The sequence below is a fragment of the Nerophis lumbriciformis genome, linkage group LG07 (assembly GCF_033978685.3).
Source record: "Nerophis lumbriciformis linkage group LG07, RoL_Nlum_v2.1, whole genome shotgun sequence".
NCBI classification, from domain to species: Eukaryota; Metazoa; Chordata; class Actinopteri; order Syngnathiformes; family Syngnathidae; genus Nerophis; species Nerophis lumbriciformis.
In genome coordinates this window covers 13,793,629-13,815,535 of record NC_084554.2, presented here as the reverse complement: position 1 = coordinate 13,815,535, position 21,907 = coordinate 13,793,629, and the positions used below count along the sequence as shown (strand labels likewise).

The 21,907-nt window shown below is 39.6% G+C and overlaps 1 protein-coding gene across 2 annotated transcripts in view; it reads right to left on the bottom strand.

Moving 5' to 3' along the window:
* plxdc2b (plexin domain containing 2b) overlaps positions 1 to 21,907 on the bottom strand; it is a 142,410-nt gene continuing 120,503 nt past the window's right edge. For both annotated transcript variants that reach the window (XM_061965785.1, XM_061965786.1), the window contains 3 exons: positions 18,426 to 18,464; positions 9,587 to 9,753; positions 1 to 9,521 (listed from right to left, as the gene is read on the bottom strand). In XM_061965785.1, coding sequence (XP_061821769.1) covers positions 9,402 to 9,521; positions 9,587 to 9,753; positions 18,426 to 18,464 — 326 coding nt within the window. In that variant the 3' untranslated portion in view covers positions 1 to 9,401. The remainder of the gene's footprint in view (positions 9,522 to 9,586; positions 9,754 to 18,425; positions 18,465 to 21,907) is intronic.

Below are 21,907 nucleotides of genomic sequence, written 5' to 3'. Positions count from 1 at the left end.
TTTTTTTTTTTTGAAAGAATTAAGTAACGTTTATGACAACCTTTTTCCAAAACACAATATAGAATGTGAGATACAACAGGATAATGCATATGTTTATCATTTGTTTTCAAAACGCTTACAAAAAAGTGGGACCCCAAAAATGTACCCTGGGACCCCGTTTTGAAAATTCCTAGCGCCAACACTGCTGTTAACAGGAGAAAAAAATGCTTTATTTAAATAAATATATTATTTATAAAGCAAGTTCGAGTATCATTGGCAAATTTTCACCATATATGTGTCCTCTTTTTGGGATTTCAGAATATGGTCATCCTATTTGTGTAGCATATTTTTTTTGTCAATAACGCTAAATCAACTTGGGATTTTATGAATTGCTATCAATCCTTTAAGTGTTCTTGCTAACCTTAACTTCAAAAAGCACAGGATTTCAGCGAAAATTGGGAAACAAATACGGTATTGATGTTTTATTCATTTTATACATAATTAAAAGTAGCCCTAGTCAGCAATAAAAGCACATACCGTATTTTTCGGACTATAAGTCGTTTGGTGCGACTTATACTCAGGAGCGACTTATGTGTGAAATTATTAACAAATTACCGTAAAATATCAAATAATATTATTTATCTCATTCACGTAAGAGACTAGACGTATAAGATTTCATGGGATTTAGCGATTAGGAGTGACAGATTGTTTGGTAAACGTATAGCATGTTCTATATGTTATAGTTATTTGAATGACTCTTACCATAATATGTTACGTTAACATACCAGGCACCTTCTCAGTTGGTTATTATGCCTCATATAACGTACACTTATTCAGCCTGTTGTTCACTATTCTTTATTTATTTTAAATTGCCTTTCAAATGTCTATTCTTGGTGTTGGCTTTTATCAAATAAATTTCCCCCCAAAATGCGACTTATATATGTTTTTTTCCTTCTTTATTATGCATTTTCGGCAGGTGCGACTTATACTCCGAAATATACGGCACTCAGAGCGTAATGTCCAATTACTGCATTGTTTTGATTGGTTATAAATAATAGTACTAATTCTAACAAGAAAAAGCAATTTGGTTGAAATTGCATGTGAATGCTGAAAAGCCGAACTGACTTTAGCATGCCAACAGTTAGCATGAGTCAAATACCAAAATATATGACTGAGATGTATACCACAAAATTTGCCAAAAAAGCTAGCATGCTAGCATGCTTACATTCTAATGTCATATATTTTAGCATGTTTATATGCCAAGATAAATGATCCTGAAAACGTGCTTACTTGATGTTAACATGCTTATTTATTGAGTTTAACACATGCTAAAGTTATATATTTTAGCATGTTTATATGCCAAGATATTTGATTATGTGTATGCCAGAAAATGTGCTTAAAAAAAAGCTAGCATGTCAATGTTAGCTTCCTTACTTGATGTTAACATGCTTACATGTTAAAGTTAACACATGCTAGAGTTAGGTATTTTAGCACGCTTCCATGCCAAAATAGGAACCTGAGGTGTATACCAGCAGAATTAGCCAAAAAAGCTAACAAGTTAATGCTAGCATGATTACTTGCTAATGTCAACATGCTTACATGCTAAAACTAGCATATTTACATGCTAAAGTTATATATTTTAGCATGCTTATATGCCAAGATATAGGATTCTGTATATGCCAGAAAAGTTGCTAAAAATGCTAGGATGTCAATGTTAGCATGCCTACTTGATGTAACATGCTAAAATTATATATTTTAGCACACTTCTATGCCAAAATATGACCCTGAGGCGAATACCAGCAAAATTAGCCAAAAATTAGCATGTTCATGGTAGCATGCTTACTTGCTAATGTTAACATGCGAACATGCTAAAGCTAGCATGTTAATGTTAGCATGCTTACTTGAGAATGTTAACATTCTTAAATTATATATTTTAGTACGTTTCTACGCCAAAATATGACCCTGAAGTGTATACGAGCAAAATTAGCCAAAAAAGCTAGCACGTTAATGCTTACTTGCTAATGTTAACATGCTTACATGCTAAAGCTAGCATATTTACATGCTAAAGTTATATATTTTAACATGCTTGTATGCCAAATATATGATTCTGATGTGTTGGCCAGAAAAGTTGCTAAAAATGCTAGGATGTTAATGTTAGCATGATTACTTGATAATTTTAACATGCTAAAATTATAGTATTTTAGCATGCTCACATGCTAAAGCTAGCATGTTAATGTTAGCATGCTTACTTGAGAAGGTTAACATTCTAAAATTATATATTTTAGCATGCTTCTACGCCAAAATATGACCGAGGTGAATACCAGCAAACTTAGCCACAAAGCTAACATGTTCATGGCACAGTGCTTACCGTACTTGCTAATGCTAACATGCTAAATCTAGCATGTTAATGTTAGCATGCTTACTTGAGAATGTTAACATTCTAAAATTCTAAATTTTAGCACGCTTCTACGCCAAAATATGACCCTGAAGTGTATACCAGCAAAATTAGCCAAAAAAAAAGCTAGCATGTTAACGCTAGCATGCTTACTTGCTAATGTTAAAATGCTAAAGCTAGCATGTTTACATGCGGAAGTTATATATTTTAGCATGCTTATATGACAAAATATATAATTCTGATGTGTTAGCCAGAAAAGTTGCTAAAAATGCTAGCATGTCAATGTTAGCATGCTTACTTGATAATGTTAACATGCTAAAATTCTAAATTTTAGCACGCTTCTACGCCAAAATATGACCCTGAAGTGTATACCAGCAAAATTAGCCAAAAAAAGCCAGCATGTTAACGCTAGCATGCTTACTTGCTAATGTTAAAATGCTAAAGCTAGCATGTTTACATGCGGAAGTTATATATTTTAGCATGCTTATATGAGAAAATATACGGCATGACTGAGGTGTATACCGGGGGTTGCGCGACTTCCGAATTTTTAAGGTCGACTCGTCACTGATGACATCGTTCATATATTTCCATCCATCCATTTTTCTCCCGCTTGTCCCTTTTTGGGGTCGCGGCGGGTGCTGGAGCCTATCTCAGCTGCACGCGGGCAGAAGGCGGTGTACACCCTGGACAAGTCGCCACCTCATCACAGGGCCAACATTCACACACTAGGGCCAATTTAGTGTTGCCAATCAACCTATCCCCAGGTGCATGTCTTTGGAGGTGGGAGGAAGCCGGAGTACCCGGAGGGAACCCACGCAGTCACGGGGAGAACATGCAAACTCCACACAGAAAGATCCCGAGCCCGGGATTGAACTCAGGACTACTCAAGACCTTCGCATTGTGAGGCACATGCACTAACCCCTCTTCCACGGTGCTGCCCCATTCCTATATGCACGGGAATCACACACAACAGCAGGAATATCAACAACAAGCCTTAAATCAGCTTTACATTAACATTAATATTAAATGAACATTAACATTACTTCTTGAGATCTTGCCCCAAGTGGAGGAGTTCAAGTACCTCGGAGTCTTGTTCACAAGTGGGGGAGGAGTGGATCGTGAGATCGACAGGCGGATCGGTGCGGCGTCTTCAGTAATGCGGACGCTGTATCGATCCGTTGTGGTGAAGAAGGAGCTGAGCCGGAAGGCAAAGCTCTCGATTCACCGGTCGATCTACGTTCCCATCCTCACCTATGGTCATGAGCTTTGGGTCATGACCGAAAGGACAAGATGACGGGTACAAGCGGCCGAAATGAGTTTCCTCCGCCGAGTGGTGGGGCTCTCCCTTAGAGATAGGGTGAGAAGCTCTGCCATCCGGGAGGAGCTCAAAGTAAAGCCGCTGCTCCTCCACATCGAGAGGAGCCAGATGAGGTGGTTCGGGCATCTGGTCAGGATGTCACCCGAACGCCTCCCTAGGAAGGTGTTTCGGGCACGTCCGACCGGTAGGAGGCCACGAGGAAGACCCAGGACACGCTGGGAAGACTATGTCTCAAGGCTGGCCTGGGAACGCCTCGGGATCCCCCGGGAGGAGCTGGACGAAGTGGCTGGGGAGAGGGAAGTCTGGGCTTCCCTGCTTAAGCTGTTGCCCCCGCGACCCGACCTCGGATAAGCGGAAGAAGATGGATGGATGGATGAACATTACTTCTTACCTTAAACTCCACCGTGTGTGTGTGTCCGTCACGGCCCACTCAGGAACGACTGCTAATGCTTTCCACAGTGTCAACTAGCACCATCTGCACTTGCACGTGTCAACGTCTCATCTCCATGACTGCACACAGCTGTGTGTCAGAGACAACCAGCAGGCACAAATTGGTGTCACAGCCACACACACTCAAGTGGATACTTGTCCCACATCAGTGGGAAATAAAATACTGTTTACTGCCAAAATCACGCGATCAGCGACAAGTCGACATCAAAAATAAATCGTCATTGTGCCTCTTAGGGTCGACTCGTTTGTTTAATCCCTAGTCTGGGCCTTTATCTGCAAAATTGCAAAATCGGTTAACATGCATCACGTACAAAAATACAGCATTTAGAGCAGACCTGGGCAAATTAAGGCCCGTGAGCCACATGCGGCCCGTTAAAGGGGATCATTATCACCAGACCTATGTAAGCGTCAATATATACCTTGATGTTGCAGAAAAAAGACCATATATTTTTTTAACCGATTTCCGAACTCTAAATGGGTGAATTTTGGCGAATTAAACGCCTTTCTAATATTCGCTCTCGGAGCGATGACGTCACAATGTGACGTCGCATCGGGAAGCAATCCGCCATTTTCTCAAACACCGAGTCAAATCAGCTCTGTTATTTTCCGTTTTTTGACTGTTTTCCGTACCTTGGAGACATCATGCCTCGTCGGTGTGTTGTCGGAGGGTGTAACAACACGAACAGGGACGGATTCAAGTTGCACCAGTGGCCCAAAGATGCGAAAGTGGCAAGAAATTGGACGTTTGTTCCGCACACTTTACCGACGAAAGCTATGCTACGACGAAGATGGCAAGAATGTGTGGATATCCTGCGACACTCAAAGCAGATGCATTTCCAACGATAAAGTCAAAGAAATCTGCCGCCAGACCCCCATTGAATCTGCCGGAGTGTGTGAGCAATTCAGGGACAAAGGACCTCGGTAGCACGGCAAGCGATGGCGGCAGTTGGTTCCCGCAGACGAGCGAGCTAAACCCCCTGGATGTCTTGGCTCACACCGTCCCGAAGATGATCAAGAGAAGAATATCGACCCTAGCTTCCCTGGCCTGCTGACATGAGGGTATGTCTACAGAATATATTAATTGATGAAAATTGGGCTGTCTGCACTCTCAAAGTGCATGTTGTTGCCAAATGTATTTCATATGCTGTAAACCTAGTTCATAGTTGTTAGTTTCCTTTAATGCCAAACAAACACATACCAATCGTTGGTTAGAAGGCGATCGCCGAATTCGTCCTCGCTTTCTCCCGTGTCGCTGGCTGTCGTGTCGTTTTCGCTTGCATACGGTTCAAACCGATATGGCTCAATAGCTTCAGTTTCTTCTTCAATTTCGTTTTCGCTACCTGCCTCCACACTACAACCATCCGTTTCAATACATGCGTAATCTGTTGAATCACTTACGCCGCTGAAATCCGAGTCTGAATCCGAGCTAATGTCGCTATAGCTTGCTGTTCTATCCGCCGTTTGTTTGTGTTGGCATCACTGTGTGACGTCACAGGAAAATGGACGGGTGTATAAAACGGTGGTTAAAATCAGGCACTTTGAAGCTTTTTTTAGGGATATTGTGTGATGGGTAAAATTTTGAAAAAAACTTTGAAAATATAATAAGCCACTGGGAACTGATTTTTTAATGTTTTTAACAATTCTGAAATTGTGATAATGTTCCCCTTTAAGCTTTTCAATCTGGCCCGCCGGACATTCCCAAATATTTTTTTTAGATTCAAGTGTAGCTGCCATTATGATGTGCAGTGATGTTTTCTAATGACCGTAAGTCTTCAACTATACAAAGTATTTCAATGGTTGGAATCGCTTATGGATGATATACTAGTTACTAGTGATGGGGCGTCATGAAGCGTTTTGACACATTGCAAAACTGTATTGATACTGTGTCACTGAATACTGACATCTGCTGGACATTAAAAATCCCTACAGGCAACCTATGGACCGACTCAACTGACACTGATTTTATGACCTAGTATATACAATAATATAAACCAAGTCATTGTATTTCATTTAGGATTATTTCATATCTTCATTTAAATAAAAATACATGTTTTATCTTTTTTAGATACAGTCAATGAATAATGTGAACATGTATCATAACATGGAAATCTAAGAGAACGTGTTATGAATGAGGATGCTTGTGGACTGGGATTTTTTTTTTTTTTTTACCCATTTTTATTAAAAAAAATCAGTTTTTCCAACGTATTAAATTTTAGACGATTTCTCTTCTTAGTTATTATTTCTCCGGCTGTAGAAAAGACCCGCTCAGGAGGCGTCAGTGCGACACAGTTCGCGTATCAGTCACGTGACCGAAACAGCTCATGATCGGTCACGAGACTTTCTAAAAGCGGTACGCGCACCGACACAGGGTTTTGCTCTATAAGCTTGACGCATGCGCCGGTATTGCCGGACCCATCACTACGAGTTACTATGGTAATCTAATTAGTTACTATGGTCATCTAATTAGTTACTATGGTAATCTACGTCACAGCAGCTCAGACGAGGCACCAAGCAGTGTGGGCGGGAAGCGTTTCCACAGACGCGGAAGAAGCTTTTCACAACAAAGTTCTAAAGCTTAGTGATATATCAGATATATCAGATTGTAGGTGGGTTCGCGTTCATATTTCACTGTTTTGTTGCATTTTTGTTGCGTTTCACTTGATTGTAAAATATGTCGATCGAAAGGGGGTGTGACGTTCATATTTTGTCAATATTCAGTGTTTTATCGTTCACAGAAAAATGTAAAATTCCATTACGTTTTTTAAGGCGGTCTGTCATAATGTTTTTAGCATTCAATCAGACATTGTGAAGTTTTGTATTAGTGTCCCTAAAAATAGATATACCGGCCCCCAGACACATTTTTTTTCTCTAAATGTGGCCCCCCCGAGTCAAAATAATTGCCCAGGCCTGATTTAGAGTGTCCGCCCTGAGATCGGTAGGTTGTGAGTTCAAACCCCGGCCGAGTCATACCAAAGACTATAAAAATGAGACCCATTACCTCCCTGCTTGGCACTCAGCATCAAGGGTTGGAATTGGGGGTTAAATCACCAAAAATTATTCCCGGGCGCGGCCACCGCTGCTGCTCATTGCTCCCCTCACCTCCCAAGGGGTGATCAAGGGGTCAAATGCAGAGAATAATTTCACCACACCTAGTGTGTGTGTGAGACAATCATTGGTACTTTAACTTTTTTTACTTGATAATGTTAACATGCTAAAGTTATACATTTTAGCATGCTTGTACGCCAAAATATGACCCTGAAGTGTATACCAGCAAAATTAGCCAAAAAAGCTAACATGTTAGCACGCTAGCAATGAACTAACATCAACAGATAGCATTGGAATGGTTTGAAGCGGTTGACAAATGTGGGCAGTTTGAAAAACACATTTTGAACGCGGCAAATGTGGAATTTTTTTTAGAAAATAAAAATATGGTAGCCAAACATTTTGAAAAGTGAATTGTGGTGACTTGTCCAGGGTGTACACCACCTTCCGCCCGAATGCAGCTGAGATAGGCTCCAGCACCCCCCCTCCCCCCACCCCGACCCCAGAGGGACAAGCGGTAGAAAATGGAATAGAAATCAGATTTTTTTTAAATTAGTGAGAAGAAAGCGGATGAAAAAGAGAGTGGAATAATACAAGTAATCAATGTTCTGAAAATTACTTTTAAAAGGCAATTAATTATAGTTACTCGGTACTTTACCAAAAAAGTAATTGAATTACTAACGGAATTACTCCTTAATAAATGTAATTACCAGAGAAAGTAATTTATATGTTACTTAAAAAAACTACAACTTTAAATATCTTGGATTTGCATTTGAGAGATGTATATTATAAGGGTTCAGTGGGCGGAGTTTGTGCTTTTTAAAAGGCGGGGCCTGTTGCTTAGCTAAATGCGATGTCATCGAGGTTTTTTTTTAGCTTTAGCATTTAGCAGCGCACTTTGGGGGCCTTTTAACGCCAACTCTTTTGAATCTTTTCACCGGATTGTGCTACATCTGCTTAATAAAGAGATTGAATGTGCTTCGATGGCTGTCATATCTTCTCATCAACAAACGGGGTATTGTTTGGATGGCAGGTTTATCCCTTCAATCACTGTTTTGTTGTTCAATATTCCCATTGTGTGCGTATGTTGTCTGCTGTGATGGTGCCTCTTCCTGTTTGATATCTTGTTCATGCCACGTTACATCAAGCTATCGCTAACGTCGTTGTAACGGACCTAAAAGTAATTAGATTACTCGTTACTAGTAAAAGTAACGGCGTTACCAATGCCATTATTATGTAACGCCGTTATTAGGAACACTGATTGTATTACTAAATGTATTCAGCAATCACACAACAATTCTGAAAAGAAACCCCATCTAAGGCTTCCTTATTGTCCGCTCTGTCGTCCACAAGTTGCAGACATTTTCCGTGTATGTTTTACACTTGAAAAGCGTTTGAACATCTTAAACATTCATTTATTTACCAACACGCACACTAAGAGCATTTGTGAACTGTGATCTATAGCGCTAATTTTGGTTGGTAAACGAGAGACATTGAGAGATTATCATCACACTTCAACATCTCTAACATGAAAATGCTGCCTCTTTGCTAGGTCATCATTGCAAATGGAAATCTGTTCCCGTCTTACCCCGGATAAATAAAGATTAAATAAATATATAAATACATGTGAACACGGAAGGAATGTTTATATACTACATTACCCAGAAGGCTTAGCGCTGTAGACAGGAACAGGAAGTAGTTCTGAGCTACGCGAAAGCACAACAATTGTGCTGTTTGAGAAATAAATGGTTGACATATTGTTGTTCGTTTACACAAGAAACAAACATACGTTTGTAATGATTGTGATTTGGGCGAAGGAAATACATTTTGGAGCGTTCCCTTTTTGTGTAATTGTCATTATTTTCGCCTTTTGTTGATGTGTTGAACTATTTTTATGCAACGTAAAAGTGTTGGTAATATTGTTTTGCACTTCCTGGCCACCATAGGAAGTCCGCCCAGCCTGCAGCGCTCATTATAAGCAGTAGGGGGCAGTAAGAAGAGAAAGGACAGAGAGTGACGCCGATTGACCACAACAGCGCCCCCCTCACTTCCTGGCTATAAGCAGTCACTTCTCCAGAGTTTCTGGCCGCTGCATCCGTCCGGATCCACGGCCCGGGTCCAGGACCACGTCCGGGTCCAGGTCCACATCCTCAGCAGGATGAGGAGGGCTGGTGTGAGAAAGAAGAAGGGGGAGGGACATCAGGAGTGTGACCCCCCTCAGCACTGCTCGCAAACAATGAAGCCCTCCTTCTCCTGACCCGCAGGCTCCACCTCCGCGTATGCCGGCCGGCCCGAACCCCGACGGAATTTCATGGCCGGCCACCTGCTGGGCCGTCTCTGAAGGACGCAAGAGGGTCAGGGCGTCACCAGACGTGCGATGTGTGTGGCGGCGTCACGCTCACCTCCATGAGGAAGAGGCTGGCGGCGGAGGTGGGGTGGTGGTAGATGTAGACGCTGACCAGCACGCCCACCACCAGGATCAGCATCACCAGGAGGACACCCAGGATCAAACCTGTGTGCAAAGGATGCGTGCCCGGCTTCCTGTCGGCCGCGCCGCTCACTGGCATCACTGCAAACACACACACAGGATAAAGATGCATCATTATTATAAAACCGGATGTGGGCCCCGTTTACACTGCACACCAAATCTGATTTTTTTTGCCCTCGAGTAACAGATCTGATTTTTTTGCCAGTCTAAACGCTCCAAAGTGCTTCAAATCTGATCTTTTGGCATCAGCGGAAGTGGATATTTCATCACAACATTTGGTGAGCAAAGTCTATTTAAGACGACCAAATTTTTGGTACATCACTTGTCAATAGTGCGCAAATAATAGATTATATGTGAGATATGAATATATATTTTGATTCCAAAGAAATAGCAATTGTTGAAGGACCAGAATTGACGCTGTGGCGCATTTGCTCACATGTGAGTTGAAATATAAAAGTTCACGTAGATCCACGCTGATGTCCGTGTCTCCTCTACTTAACAGACATAAAATATTACAACCCTCCCAAATATATTACACTATATACAGTACACCCATTCATACATTACATTACTTTCATTTACTTTCACGTAAAACCCCACCCCTAATTTTAAGGTTGGGCGACTTATATTTTATTTTGTAGTAGTAGCGACTTTCTCCCGGTCAATTTCCTTTGTTTTCACTTTATCACACTGCGCATGCAAGTGATGCGGAGGCCACGTTGGGGCCACAATCACGTTTACACTGGAGTCTAATAAAAGTCACATTTCACTTGCAGTGTAAACAGTCAGCTGTAAAAAATAAATAAATAAAGAAATCAGATTGGGGCCACTTTGGCCTGAATGTGATGCAAGAAGATCACTGTCCACTTTAGCCGCCAGATGGCAGTAGAGTATTGAATATCTTAAAATGTGTTTTGTGGCAATTCCAACTTTGACCACAGCGTCAGTTGCTGTGTAGAGTGGCACTTTCCATCATTTTCAGCAGTATGTATTGCAAAATGATTAACCCCCCACCCTTCCTGTCACGGGAAATTCACCCAGGAATGGAGCCATATGAATACCCTCCTTACCGTAGTTTAAAAGTAAATACCGACAGGTGATAAATACTGTAGTTTTATCACTGCTGCTGTTTGTTAAGTTAAGTTAAAGTTAAAGTACCAATGATTGTCACACACACACTAGGTGTGGTGAAATGTGTCCTCTGCATTTGACCCATCCCCTTGTTCACCCCCTGGGAAGTGAAGGGAGCAGTGGGCAGCCGCGGTGCCGCGCCCGGGAATAATTTTTGGTGATTTAACCCCCAATTGCAACCTTTGATGCTGAGTGCCAAGCAGGCAGGTAATGGGTCCCATTTTTATAGTCTTTGGTATGACTCGGCCGGGGTTTGAACTCACAACCTACCGATCTCAGGGCGGACACTCTAACCCAGGGGTCACCAACCTTTTTGAAACCAAGAGCTACTTCTTGGGTACTGATTAATGCGAAGGGCTACCAGTTTCCATCCATCCATTTTCTACCGCTTATTCCCTTTGGGGTCGCGGGCGGCGCTGGAGCCTATCTCAGCTACAATCGGGCGGAAGGCGGGGTACACCCTGGACAAGTCGCCACCTCATCGCAGGGGCTACCAGTTTGATACACACTTAAATAAATTGCCAGAAATAGCCAATTTACTCGATTTCTTTCTTTCTTTCTTTAGTTTATTTCGAACATGAACACACTTACAGTATAATACATCACACAATTTCATATCATTTCACTTTACATCATGTCCGAAAAGGAGTAGGAAGAAGCAAAGCTTATTCAATCCTACCCCTTTCTAACTTTAATTCTGCTATTGAATAAAAGGGTGCTGAGAGTGAACTCTATTGCACCATATATGGAAGCGAGAGAGGAAGAGAACAAACACATTTAATGATGACGGGAAAATTATCAAGTTTATTTATCGTTTAATTAAGCCTAATTATATTTATCAACTTTATTATATTATATTTTATTATTATATTATGAAATGTTTTAATTTTTTTTATAAACTCGGTCGAGGTTACTGATTTTTAAAATTTTATTATTAAGGAAATACTATGTAATGTAATAAGTACAGGTGAAACTCCAAAAAATTGAATATTGTGCAAAAGTTCATGTCAGCAATTCAACTTCAAATGTGAAAATATAATATAATTGCATGCAAACTGAAATTATTAAACAAAACTTTTCACCGTTTTTTTTTAGGTTTCATCTGCAGATGTTATATATTTTTCATTTTAAGTTACATGTACTTTAACTCTATGTTATTATTAATAATTAATGATATTTATCTTTGTGGAAACACTGTTCATCTTAATGATTTCTCACAATATATATATATATAGAAACAGATAAATATCAATATGCAACACTTTATTTTTATATTTTCTCTAAGTGCACATTTTTCAAATTGAACATTTTCAAATGATCACTTCTAAGACAGTCTTGTGAAATCACAATATCCCATTTTAACTAGCTAGCCACGAACATTTTTTTTTAACAAATCATGAATTACTTTGCACCATGTTTGTACAAATAATAACTCATGTAAAATACAAAAGTCAACTGTCAAATTTTTAAATAAATCATGTCACACTTTGAACTGAACACCAAATCTGTCATCTGTTTTTTTGTCAGTTAGTGAGACCAAGTCTTTAAAATATTTTCTTGGATTTTCAAATTCTATTTGAGTTTTGTCTCTCTTAGAATCAAAAATGTCGGGCAAAGCGAGACCAGCTTGCTAGTAAATAAATAAAATTAAAAAAATAGAGGCAGCTCACTGGTAAGTGCTGCTATTTGAGCTATTTTTAGAACAGGCCAGCGGGCTACTCATCTGGTCCTTATGGGCTACCTGGTGCCCGCGGGCACCGCGTTGGTGACCCCTGCTCTAACCACTAGGCCACTGAGTAGGCTCATATAAATATGCATTGGTGTTCTCTTGTTGGCCAGCAGGAGGCACAAGCGGTCTTTCTCGCATTTGGAAAATCAACCGTCATCAACATTTGACAAATATCTGGTGGGAAAAAGATGGCAAGCAATAATAAACCATTTTTGCAAATATTCTTTTAATAATTTATGACTCTTTCAACTTGAAACAACAATGCAAGTCGACCCCGTAGGAGCTGTTGCTGTTTTGTAACACTGCTTCATATTTAATACGGAGCAGTGGTTGTAATGCTGTCAACCTGTTTTTATGTGGAAAATTTGCATTTTTGCTATAATCTGTCATATTTGCACAATACCCTATGTGTTATATAGGGCACATTAATGTGCACTATCCCTTTTTAATGAACAAATAAAGAAACAAATGCAACGTGAGTGTACACAAACACTTGTCTTTGTCCTTCCTCTGCCTTTTACGGTTGTGTTTTTTTTTTTTCATCACTGACAAATTACCTGTGAGCAGGAAAAAGAATGTATGCACTTTTGCTGGAGAACATGGCGCAACAAACACATCAGACAGTACCGCAGTGTACATGTGGGCCTTTTCACCAAATTGGTGTCAAATGCGTCCTCAGGGAAACAAAATATATGAATGCGCGACAAAACCCCCCCCCAAAAAACTGCAAAGTGTTCTGCATATTGATCTGATTTTATATTTAATAAATGCAATGTAAAATAGCTATTTAAATAACCTGGAAAAATAACACTTGTCTTTCCTTGCTTCCTAAAATTAGACTTTACTTGAATCCAAGTGTTATATTGTACACATGCTTGTATTACTCCTTGTCCCAACTAGAGATGTATATCGTTGGGATTTTATCGATAAACCAAGAACAATATTTCTTATCGATATTCATCAGTACTAAAAGACACCAATTTGGTACATATTAGAGATGCGCGGTTTGCGGACACAACCGCGGAGTCCGCGGATTATCCGCGGCTCGGGCGGGTGGCAGTTAAACCAATTCGGAAATATATATACATAGTTAAATGTTGTTACCCACATACGAAAAACGAGCAGCACTCTTTGAAACAGGCAATTATTTATCATCAGGCACCTGCAGCACGCCACAACAGAAGAAGAAAAAAAGAGATGGCAACGCCGGCAGCAAACGTGGTACGCGACAAACTAAAAAAGGGAATACTAAAGACCAGGGGAAAAAAGGCCAGAAAAGTTCAGCGTGGACTCGTTTTTATGAGGTTGTAAATCAGGATGATAGTAATGCTGGCTACGTGATTTGCAAGAGCTGCGACGCTGTTTATGTCTACGACAGTCACAAAACCGGGACATCTAACATGGTGCATCACATTTGTGCAAAACCCCGAACCTCCACAAACACCCTGAGCATGAGCAGTTTCGTCCGCCGTGATCCCAGAAGAGTGCCACAGGATGTTAAAACAAGATAGAACGCAGCTGCCTGCAGCAGTTTGAGTAGCGCGAGCGCGCTTGGAGGTGCGCTCAGCGCGGCTCCCAGATGATTGCGCACTGGTGTGCGTCTGGGCCGTGACAGCGTGGCACGCATTGAATGTCTCTGCTGCATTGGATCAGTCTCCTTTCTTTAACAGGCAAAAGCTTTATAACCTCACTAATGCCTTGCATCGTCTATATTAGATATAAAACAACGGGCGGGTGGCGGATGGGTGCGGTTTTGATTAAATGTTAGTTCGGGTGGATGGCGGATGGTTGACGACTTTTGTGATGCGGTTGCGGATGAAATAATTGCCTATCCGCGCATCTCTAGTACATATATAATTGGGGTCAATTAAATGTGGAAAAAATGCATTTTTACTCGCACAAGCGCTTGTACACCACCACCATGATGTAACATCTCACAGCAGCAAAGTCTTTTATCAACACCTGCTTTCTAAATCTTAAACAAGTCATTTATGTTTGGTACACCGCAGTTATGTCATCATCTTGTAAAGACCACACGGATCCAATCCGTGTTTCTATTCATTACAATTACAATTACATCCATCCTTCCATCCATTTTCTACCGCTTATTCCCTTCGGGGTCGTGGGGTGCGCTGGAGCCTATCTCAGCTACAATCGGGCGGAAGGCGGGGTACACCCTGGACAAGTCGCCACCTCATCGCAGGGCCAACACAGATAGACAGACAACATTCACACTAATTACAATAGTCCTGGAAATAATATTTATATATGGCAATCATGTGCAGAGCACAGACCTTTTACATGTTATATCATATCAAATATATCATATAAATCAATACAATCAATTAGCATGTTTGGTCGCTGTGCATTTAAGCAATTATGGATTATTATATTACATCATTTTTTCACTTTTTTGAGTGGACTAAAACTGGAATGTGAATTACTGGATTGCTACGAGGATGATTGATGAAGTGCGGTAGCGGCAGTTAAGTAAAGCGTGTTGACTTCAAACTGACACTCTTAGCGTGCGTGACTTTGGGGAGGAAATAATGTTGTGTTACAAACATTTGTGTGGTGTTGCTTCCTTATTTGTGATTACTCCAAGCTGACTATTTGATCCTAAGGCTGGGCGATATGCCAAAAAAAAAGGATCACAGTTATTTTTTTCATAGCATCTGATCTTGATTAATATCACCATTTTTTACATTGTTTTTAACCTGCCAATTTTAAAGCATCTGTACTAAAAAACAAATAAACTAAGGATTAGTTCGACATTTTATTAACATTCTGAGTAAATAAAAAAGTAAACTAAATAAGAAAAAGCACAATAACAATGTACCAACAAATCTGAGTTTACATGATTTCAAGTAAAAGAAGGCACACACAAAGATGCATAAGTTATTATTTCAACACGGTGTTCCAACTACAGTATTATAAGCTTTTAAAGGGGAACATTATCACAATTTCAGAAGGGTTAAAACCATTAAAAATCAGTTCCCAGTGGCTTATTATATTTTTCGAAGTTTTTTTCAAAATTTTACCCATCACGCAATATCCCTAAAAAAAGCTTCAAAGTGCCTGATTTTAACCATCATTATATACACCCATCCATTTTCCTGTGACGTCACATAGTGAAGCCAACACAAACAAACATGGCGGATAGAACAGCAAGCTATAGCGACATTAGCTCGGATTCAAACTCGGATTTCAGCGGCTTAAGCGATTCAACAGATTACGAATGTATTGAAACGGATGGTTGTAGTGTGGAGGCAGGTAGCGAAAACGAAATTGAAGAAGAAACTGAAGCTATTGAGCCATATCGGTTTGAACCGTATGCAAGCGAAACCGACGAAAACGACACGACAGCCAGCGACACGGGAGAAAGCGAGGACGAATTCGGCGATCGCCTTCTAACCAACGATTGGTATGTGTTTGTTTGGCATTAAAGGAAACTAACAACTATGAACTAGGTTTACAGCATATGAAATACATTTGGCAACAACATGCACTTTGAGAGTGCAGACAGCCCAATTTTCATCAATTAATATATTCTGTTGACATACCCTCATCCGCGATCTTTTCCTGAAAGCTGATCTGTCAAGTTTTGGAGTTGATGTCAGCAGGCCAGGGAAGCTAGGGTCGATGTGAGCCAAGACATCCAGGGGGTTTAGCTCGCTCGTCTGCAGGAACAAACTGCCGCCATTGCTTGCCGTGCTACCGAGGTCCTTTGTCCCTGAATAGCTCACACACTGGCAGCAGATTTCTTTGACTTTATCGTTGGAAATGCATCTGCTTTGAGTGTCGCAGGATATCCACACATTCTTGCCATCTCTGTCGTAGCATAGCTTTCGTCGGTAAAGTGTGCGGAACAAACGTCCAATTTCTTGCCACTTTCGCATCTTTGGGCCACTGGTGCAACTTGAATCTGTCCCTGTTCGTGTTGTTACACCCTCCGACAACACACCGACGAGGCATGATGTCTCCAAGGTACGGAAAACAGTCGAAAAACGGAAAATAACAGAGCTGATTTGACTCGGTGTTTGAGAAAATGGCGGATTGCTTCCCAATGTGACGTCACAACGTGACGTCATCGCTCCGAGAGCGAATATTAGAAAGGCGTTTAATTCGCCAAAATTCACCCATTTAGAGTTCGGAAATCGGTTAAAAAAATATATGATCTTTTTTCTGCAACATCAAGGTATATATTGATGCTTACATAGGTCTGGTGATAATGTTCCCCTTTAAGTTATCACTAATTTACCAATGTAGATCGGTGGTCGCGTCCACAACCTCCGAGCATTGGCAGTAGTAGCACCGTGTTTTTCACACACTTTTGGACGATAAGTCGTCATCAAAGCAAAAGAAACATCACCTGACACGCAGTTTGCCTCTGCATTTTGGAGTTGGTTTGGTAGTTTAAGGTGGCCACAGGCACTGAGATGGCTCGAGAAGGATGCAGGGCTGCCGGCTTGCCAGACTCCATGGAGGGAAGTGCTTGTCAAGTAAACATGATTTACATTTTCCCTCTCAATGACAGCATCTACGCCAATTTCCGCGACTCTCCGCATTAAGATTCTGTTTTTAGCGAACGATTGTGTTTTTTTCCACATACCGTATTTTTCGGACTATAAGTCGCAGTTTTTTTCATAGTTTGGCCGAGCTCCAGTGCGATTTATATATGTTTTTTTTCCTTCTTTATTATGCATTTTCGACAGGTGCGACTTATACTCCGGTGCGACTTATACTCCGAAAAATACGGTACCTTTTAACCGGAAGTGGGGCAGTCAAAGGTGGACTCTGATTGATTGTTCTGCTATGTTTGGTCAAGCTTTTTTATGCATTGCAGCTGCTGTGGCACCGACTGAATGTGACGGGGCGTGCTTGTCATAATTACGACGGTCAACTGAATTAAAAAAAACAACCAATAGTTGTAACATTAGTCCAGAATTTTGACAGCCCTCTTGGACTGACCCAATTAGGAAACAGTACCAAAATATATCAGTACTTGGTATACATCCCTAGTCTCAACTATACTTTATTTTCGCACTAATTCGCACTCGAGTGCTGTCTCTGGGTTTCGGTCCTGTTACCCACAAGTCACAAGGTCCACAGTAGGCCATGGGAAGTACAAAAGTAAAATCACTCATTTATTTTTCTGTGTATTCAATCATTTTCCAACTATGACTGGAGAGTTAGAATAGTCCTGTTACTTACATATTTTTGTGATGATCTATTTTTGAAATACAATGTTTGTTTAATCACTGTAATGTGCTTAGTTGGTGTCAACATATCATTTGTATAAATACATTGTGGATATATTTAATGTATTTGCTAACTCTTTGCTAAGAACTCCTGCTACTTTCAGTTCTGTTACACTAAATGACTTACCTTAGCCATCAGGAACTTGTACACAAATGAAATAAAGTCATACATTTCAAGTGGTTTCCTGCTGACCCCACTATGGACTGGACTCTTACTATTATGTTGGATCCACTATGGACTGGACTCTCACAATATTATGTCAGACCCACTCGACATCCATTGCATTCGGTCTCCCCTAGAGGAGGGGGGGTGTTACCCACATATGCGGTCCTCTCCAAGGTTTCTCATAGTACTTCACATCGACGTCCCACTGGGGTGAGTTTTTCCTTGCCCTTATGTGGGCTCTGTACCGAGGATGTCGTTGTGGCTTGTGCAGCCCTTTGAGACACTTGTGATTTAGGGCTATATAAATAAACATTGATTGATTGATTGAAGTAGTTAAGTGGGTGTATAATCAGATTTAAATTAAATACTTTTTTTGAGAGTTAAAACAGGAAAATGGTAGTAGGTGGAATAGCCCAAATATATAATTGTTTTTATGGAAGCATGGTAGGAAACAATACATCCATACCTTGATTTTCTCGAAGGTGCAGAGCGATCTTTGTATCGTCTGTGAGGGAACAAAGAAACCAGACACAAATCAATTATTTCTCTCAGTATTACTTTTTGTTTTTCTTAAACTAATTGCTCTGCCGAGATTCATCTTTTCAACTTCAAATGTGCAGACTTGATTAAAAGACGTACTCTTCGACTCCCACATGCATAATTCACAGCGTTAAAAAACATGTGATGTATGAAAATGTAGCATGACCCACTTCACATAAAGCTTTACTTTATGCAAATGAGACATGCTAGACAAATTAATTCAAAGGATGTTTCCAGACACTCTTTGAAATGAAACATTTAATGAGATGTGCTCGTCGTGTAAACAAGCCCGCCTTCAACTTAGCTAACGCCGTCAGCCTTTATGAATATTGATCACCTCTGGAAGCCACTAAGGCAGCAGTCAAGTTAAGATTCTCGTCCTTTAATACCATAAATTACACCTCATTCTTCCTGACTACTTTATTATTGTCCTTTACTACCTCATTGTTGTTCCTGATGACCGTAGTATTATTAATGAATTATCTCAGAGCTGTTCCTCAGTACCACGGAATTGTTCCTAACTACTGTAGTGTTTTTCCTAATTACCTCAGCATTTAACCTAAGTACCTTGATATTGTTACTGACTACTTTAACAGGGTCTCTGCAAGTTTCAACAAGTCAAATTTAAGACTGAAAAATGCTTTCAACAACAAAAATACATTATATAGAACACTTATAACACAATGATCTACAGAGGCACAAAACAAGTGTAAAACGTATAACAAACTAACTAGCATACTACAAACACGTAGGAAAGAATATTACAGTCAATTAATCGACCGGAACAAAAACAATATGAGAGCAACATATGGCATCCTAAATAGCATTATTAAAAATGGTGCTAAGAAGGATTAGCCTAAATGCTCCTCATACAAAAATGTAAAAAATGACAATATAAACAAAATAATTGAAAGCTTCAATAAGTACTTTGTAAACATTGGACCAAATCTGGAAGAAAATATTACAGATCCCGAGTCAGTTAAGGACTGAATGACACTATAGACAGAAATCCCAACTGGACGTTCCTCAAAGGTGTGACAAAAGAGGAAATAATAAATTATGAGAAAACATTTAAATCCTAGACCTTAACTGACTGTAATGGAATTGATATGGAAATGATTTAAACATTTATTGAAGAGATTTCAGAACCTTTAAAATATATCAGCAACCTATCATTTCAAACAGGCAAATTCCCAGACAAATCCCAGCGATCAATACTTGGACCAAAATTGTTAAATATTTATATAAACGACATTAGTAAGGTTACAAAGGACTTAAAGTTAGTATTATTTGCAGATGACAACTACGTTTTGTTACAAATAATACAATACAAATAACAGAGGAAATGAACAAATTAAAAAGGTGGTTTGACAAAAATAGACTGTCCTTAAATCTCAGTAAAACTAAAATAATGCTATTCTGTATCAGTAGAAGAGAAAATCAAACACAAATACAAGTAGACGGAGTAGACATTGAAAGGGTAAAAGAAAACACATTTGTGGGTGTAATAATAGATGATAAAATGAACTGGAAACCTCATGTAAAAAAATATACAACATAAAGTAGCAAGAAACACGTCAATAATGAATAAAGCAAAATATGTTCTGGACCAAAAAATCACTTCATATTCTCTACTGCTCGCTAGTGTTACCATATCGGAGTTATTGTGCAGAAATATGGGGAAATAATTACAAATGTGCACTTCATTCACAATCTGTGTTACAGAAAAGATCAATTAGAATAATACATAATGTTGGATAAAGAGAACATACAAACCCTTTATTTATTGAATCACTCATAGTGAAAATCAACGACTTGGTGCATTTGCAAACAGCTAAAAGGATGTACAAGGCAAACTATAACCTGCTACCCAAGAATGTTCAACAATTCTTCTCAACAAAAGAGGAGAAATATAACCTTAAAGGAAAATCTAATTTAAAACATTTGTATGCACGTACAACACTTAAAACCTTCAGCATATCAGTATATGGGATTAAATTATGGAATGGATTAAGCAAAGAAATCAAACAAAGCACTAATAAGATTTAGTTTAAAAGACTGTTCAAACTACAAGTTTTCACAAAGTACAAAGAACAACATTTAGCATAAAAATATTGAACCTTTAAAAAAAAAAAGAGACAATGGTTATTTATGTATTTGATATTTGTTTACTTACTTATAGTATATTTATCTATTATGTATTCATTCAAAAACAGAGAACAAAGAAATGAGATAAGACTCCTATGATATGAAAGCAGGTACGATTAAATAAGCTGCTTCTTTCTACTCCTTTTCGGACAAGCTGTAATGAAAGAACTGGAAATATGTGATGCATTACATTGTAATTGTACGCATGTTCGAAATAAACTGAACTGAACTGCCTTTTATAAGACCATTTGACATCCATACAGACCTTTTTTAGATTTGCCATAGGAGTGTTTTCTTGCAAAAGATGCAGTGTGCTTCATATCAAGTGTTTTCATGTACGAACAACCTTGGCCTTGGTATAGAAAAGCACAGCAATATATTGTCTGTGAAAGGGACTGTTAGCATCTCTGCTGAAGCTAAATGGTTAACTTTTGCAGTGTTTTCGGCTGTCGGAATTGAGCACAAAGTGAAAAACATTTACAGCACTACTTACTGTCTGCACAAAGTTGTGAAAAACAAGAGAGTGCAGACAGTGATTGTCAAAAAAGAACAAAGGCGATCATGGCTTGCGCTTTCAAACTGAATTTAGATGTGAATAAGGTGGACAACATTTAACATTGCTCTGCTCATTTTGTATCTGGTATGTATTTTAATTTGAACACATTTTCACCTGTTTTTAGTAAATAAAAAAGAGATAATGCTACCACAAACCCCGTTTTCATATGAGTTGGGAAATTGTGTTAGATGTAAATATAAACGGAATACAATGATTTGCAAATCCTTTTCAACCCATATTCAATTGAATGCACTACAAAGACAAGATATTTGATGTTCAAACTCATAAAACATTTTTTTTTTGCAAATAATAATTAACTTAGAAATTCATGGCTGCAACACGTGCCAAAGTAGTTGGGAAAGGGCATGTTCACCACTGTGTTACATGGCCTTTCCTTTTGACAACACTCAGTAAACATTTGGGAACTGAGGAGACACATTTTTTAAGCTTCTCAGGCGGAATTCTTTCCCATTCTTGCTTGATGTACAGCTTAAGTTGTTCAACAGTCCGGGGGTCTCCGTTGTGGTATTTTAGGCTTCATAATGCGCCACACATTTTCAATGGGAGACAGGTCTGGACTACAGGCAGGCCAGTCTAGTACCCGCACTCTTTTACTATGAAGCCACGTTGATGTAACACGTGGCTTGGCATTGTCTTGCTGAAATAAGCAAGGGCATCCATGGTAACGTTGCTTGGATGGCAAC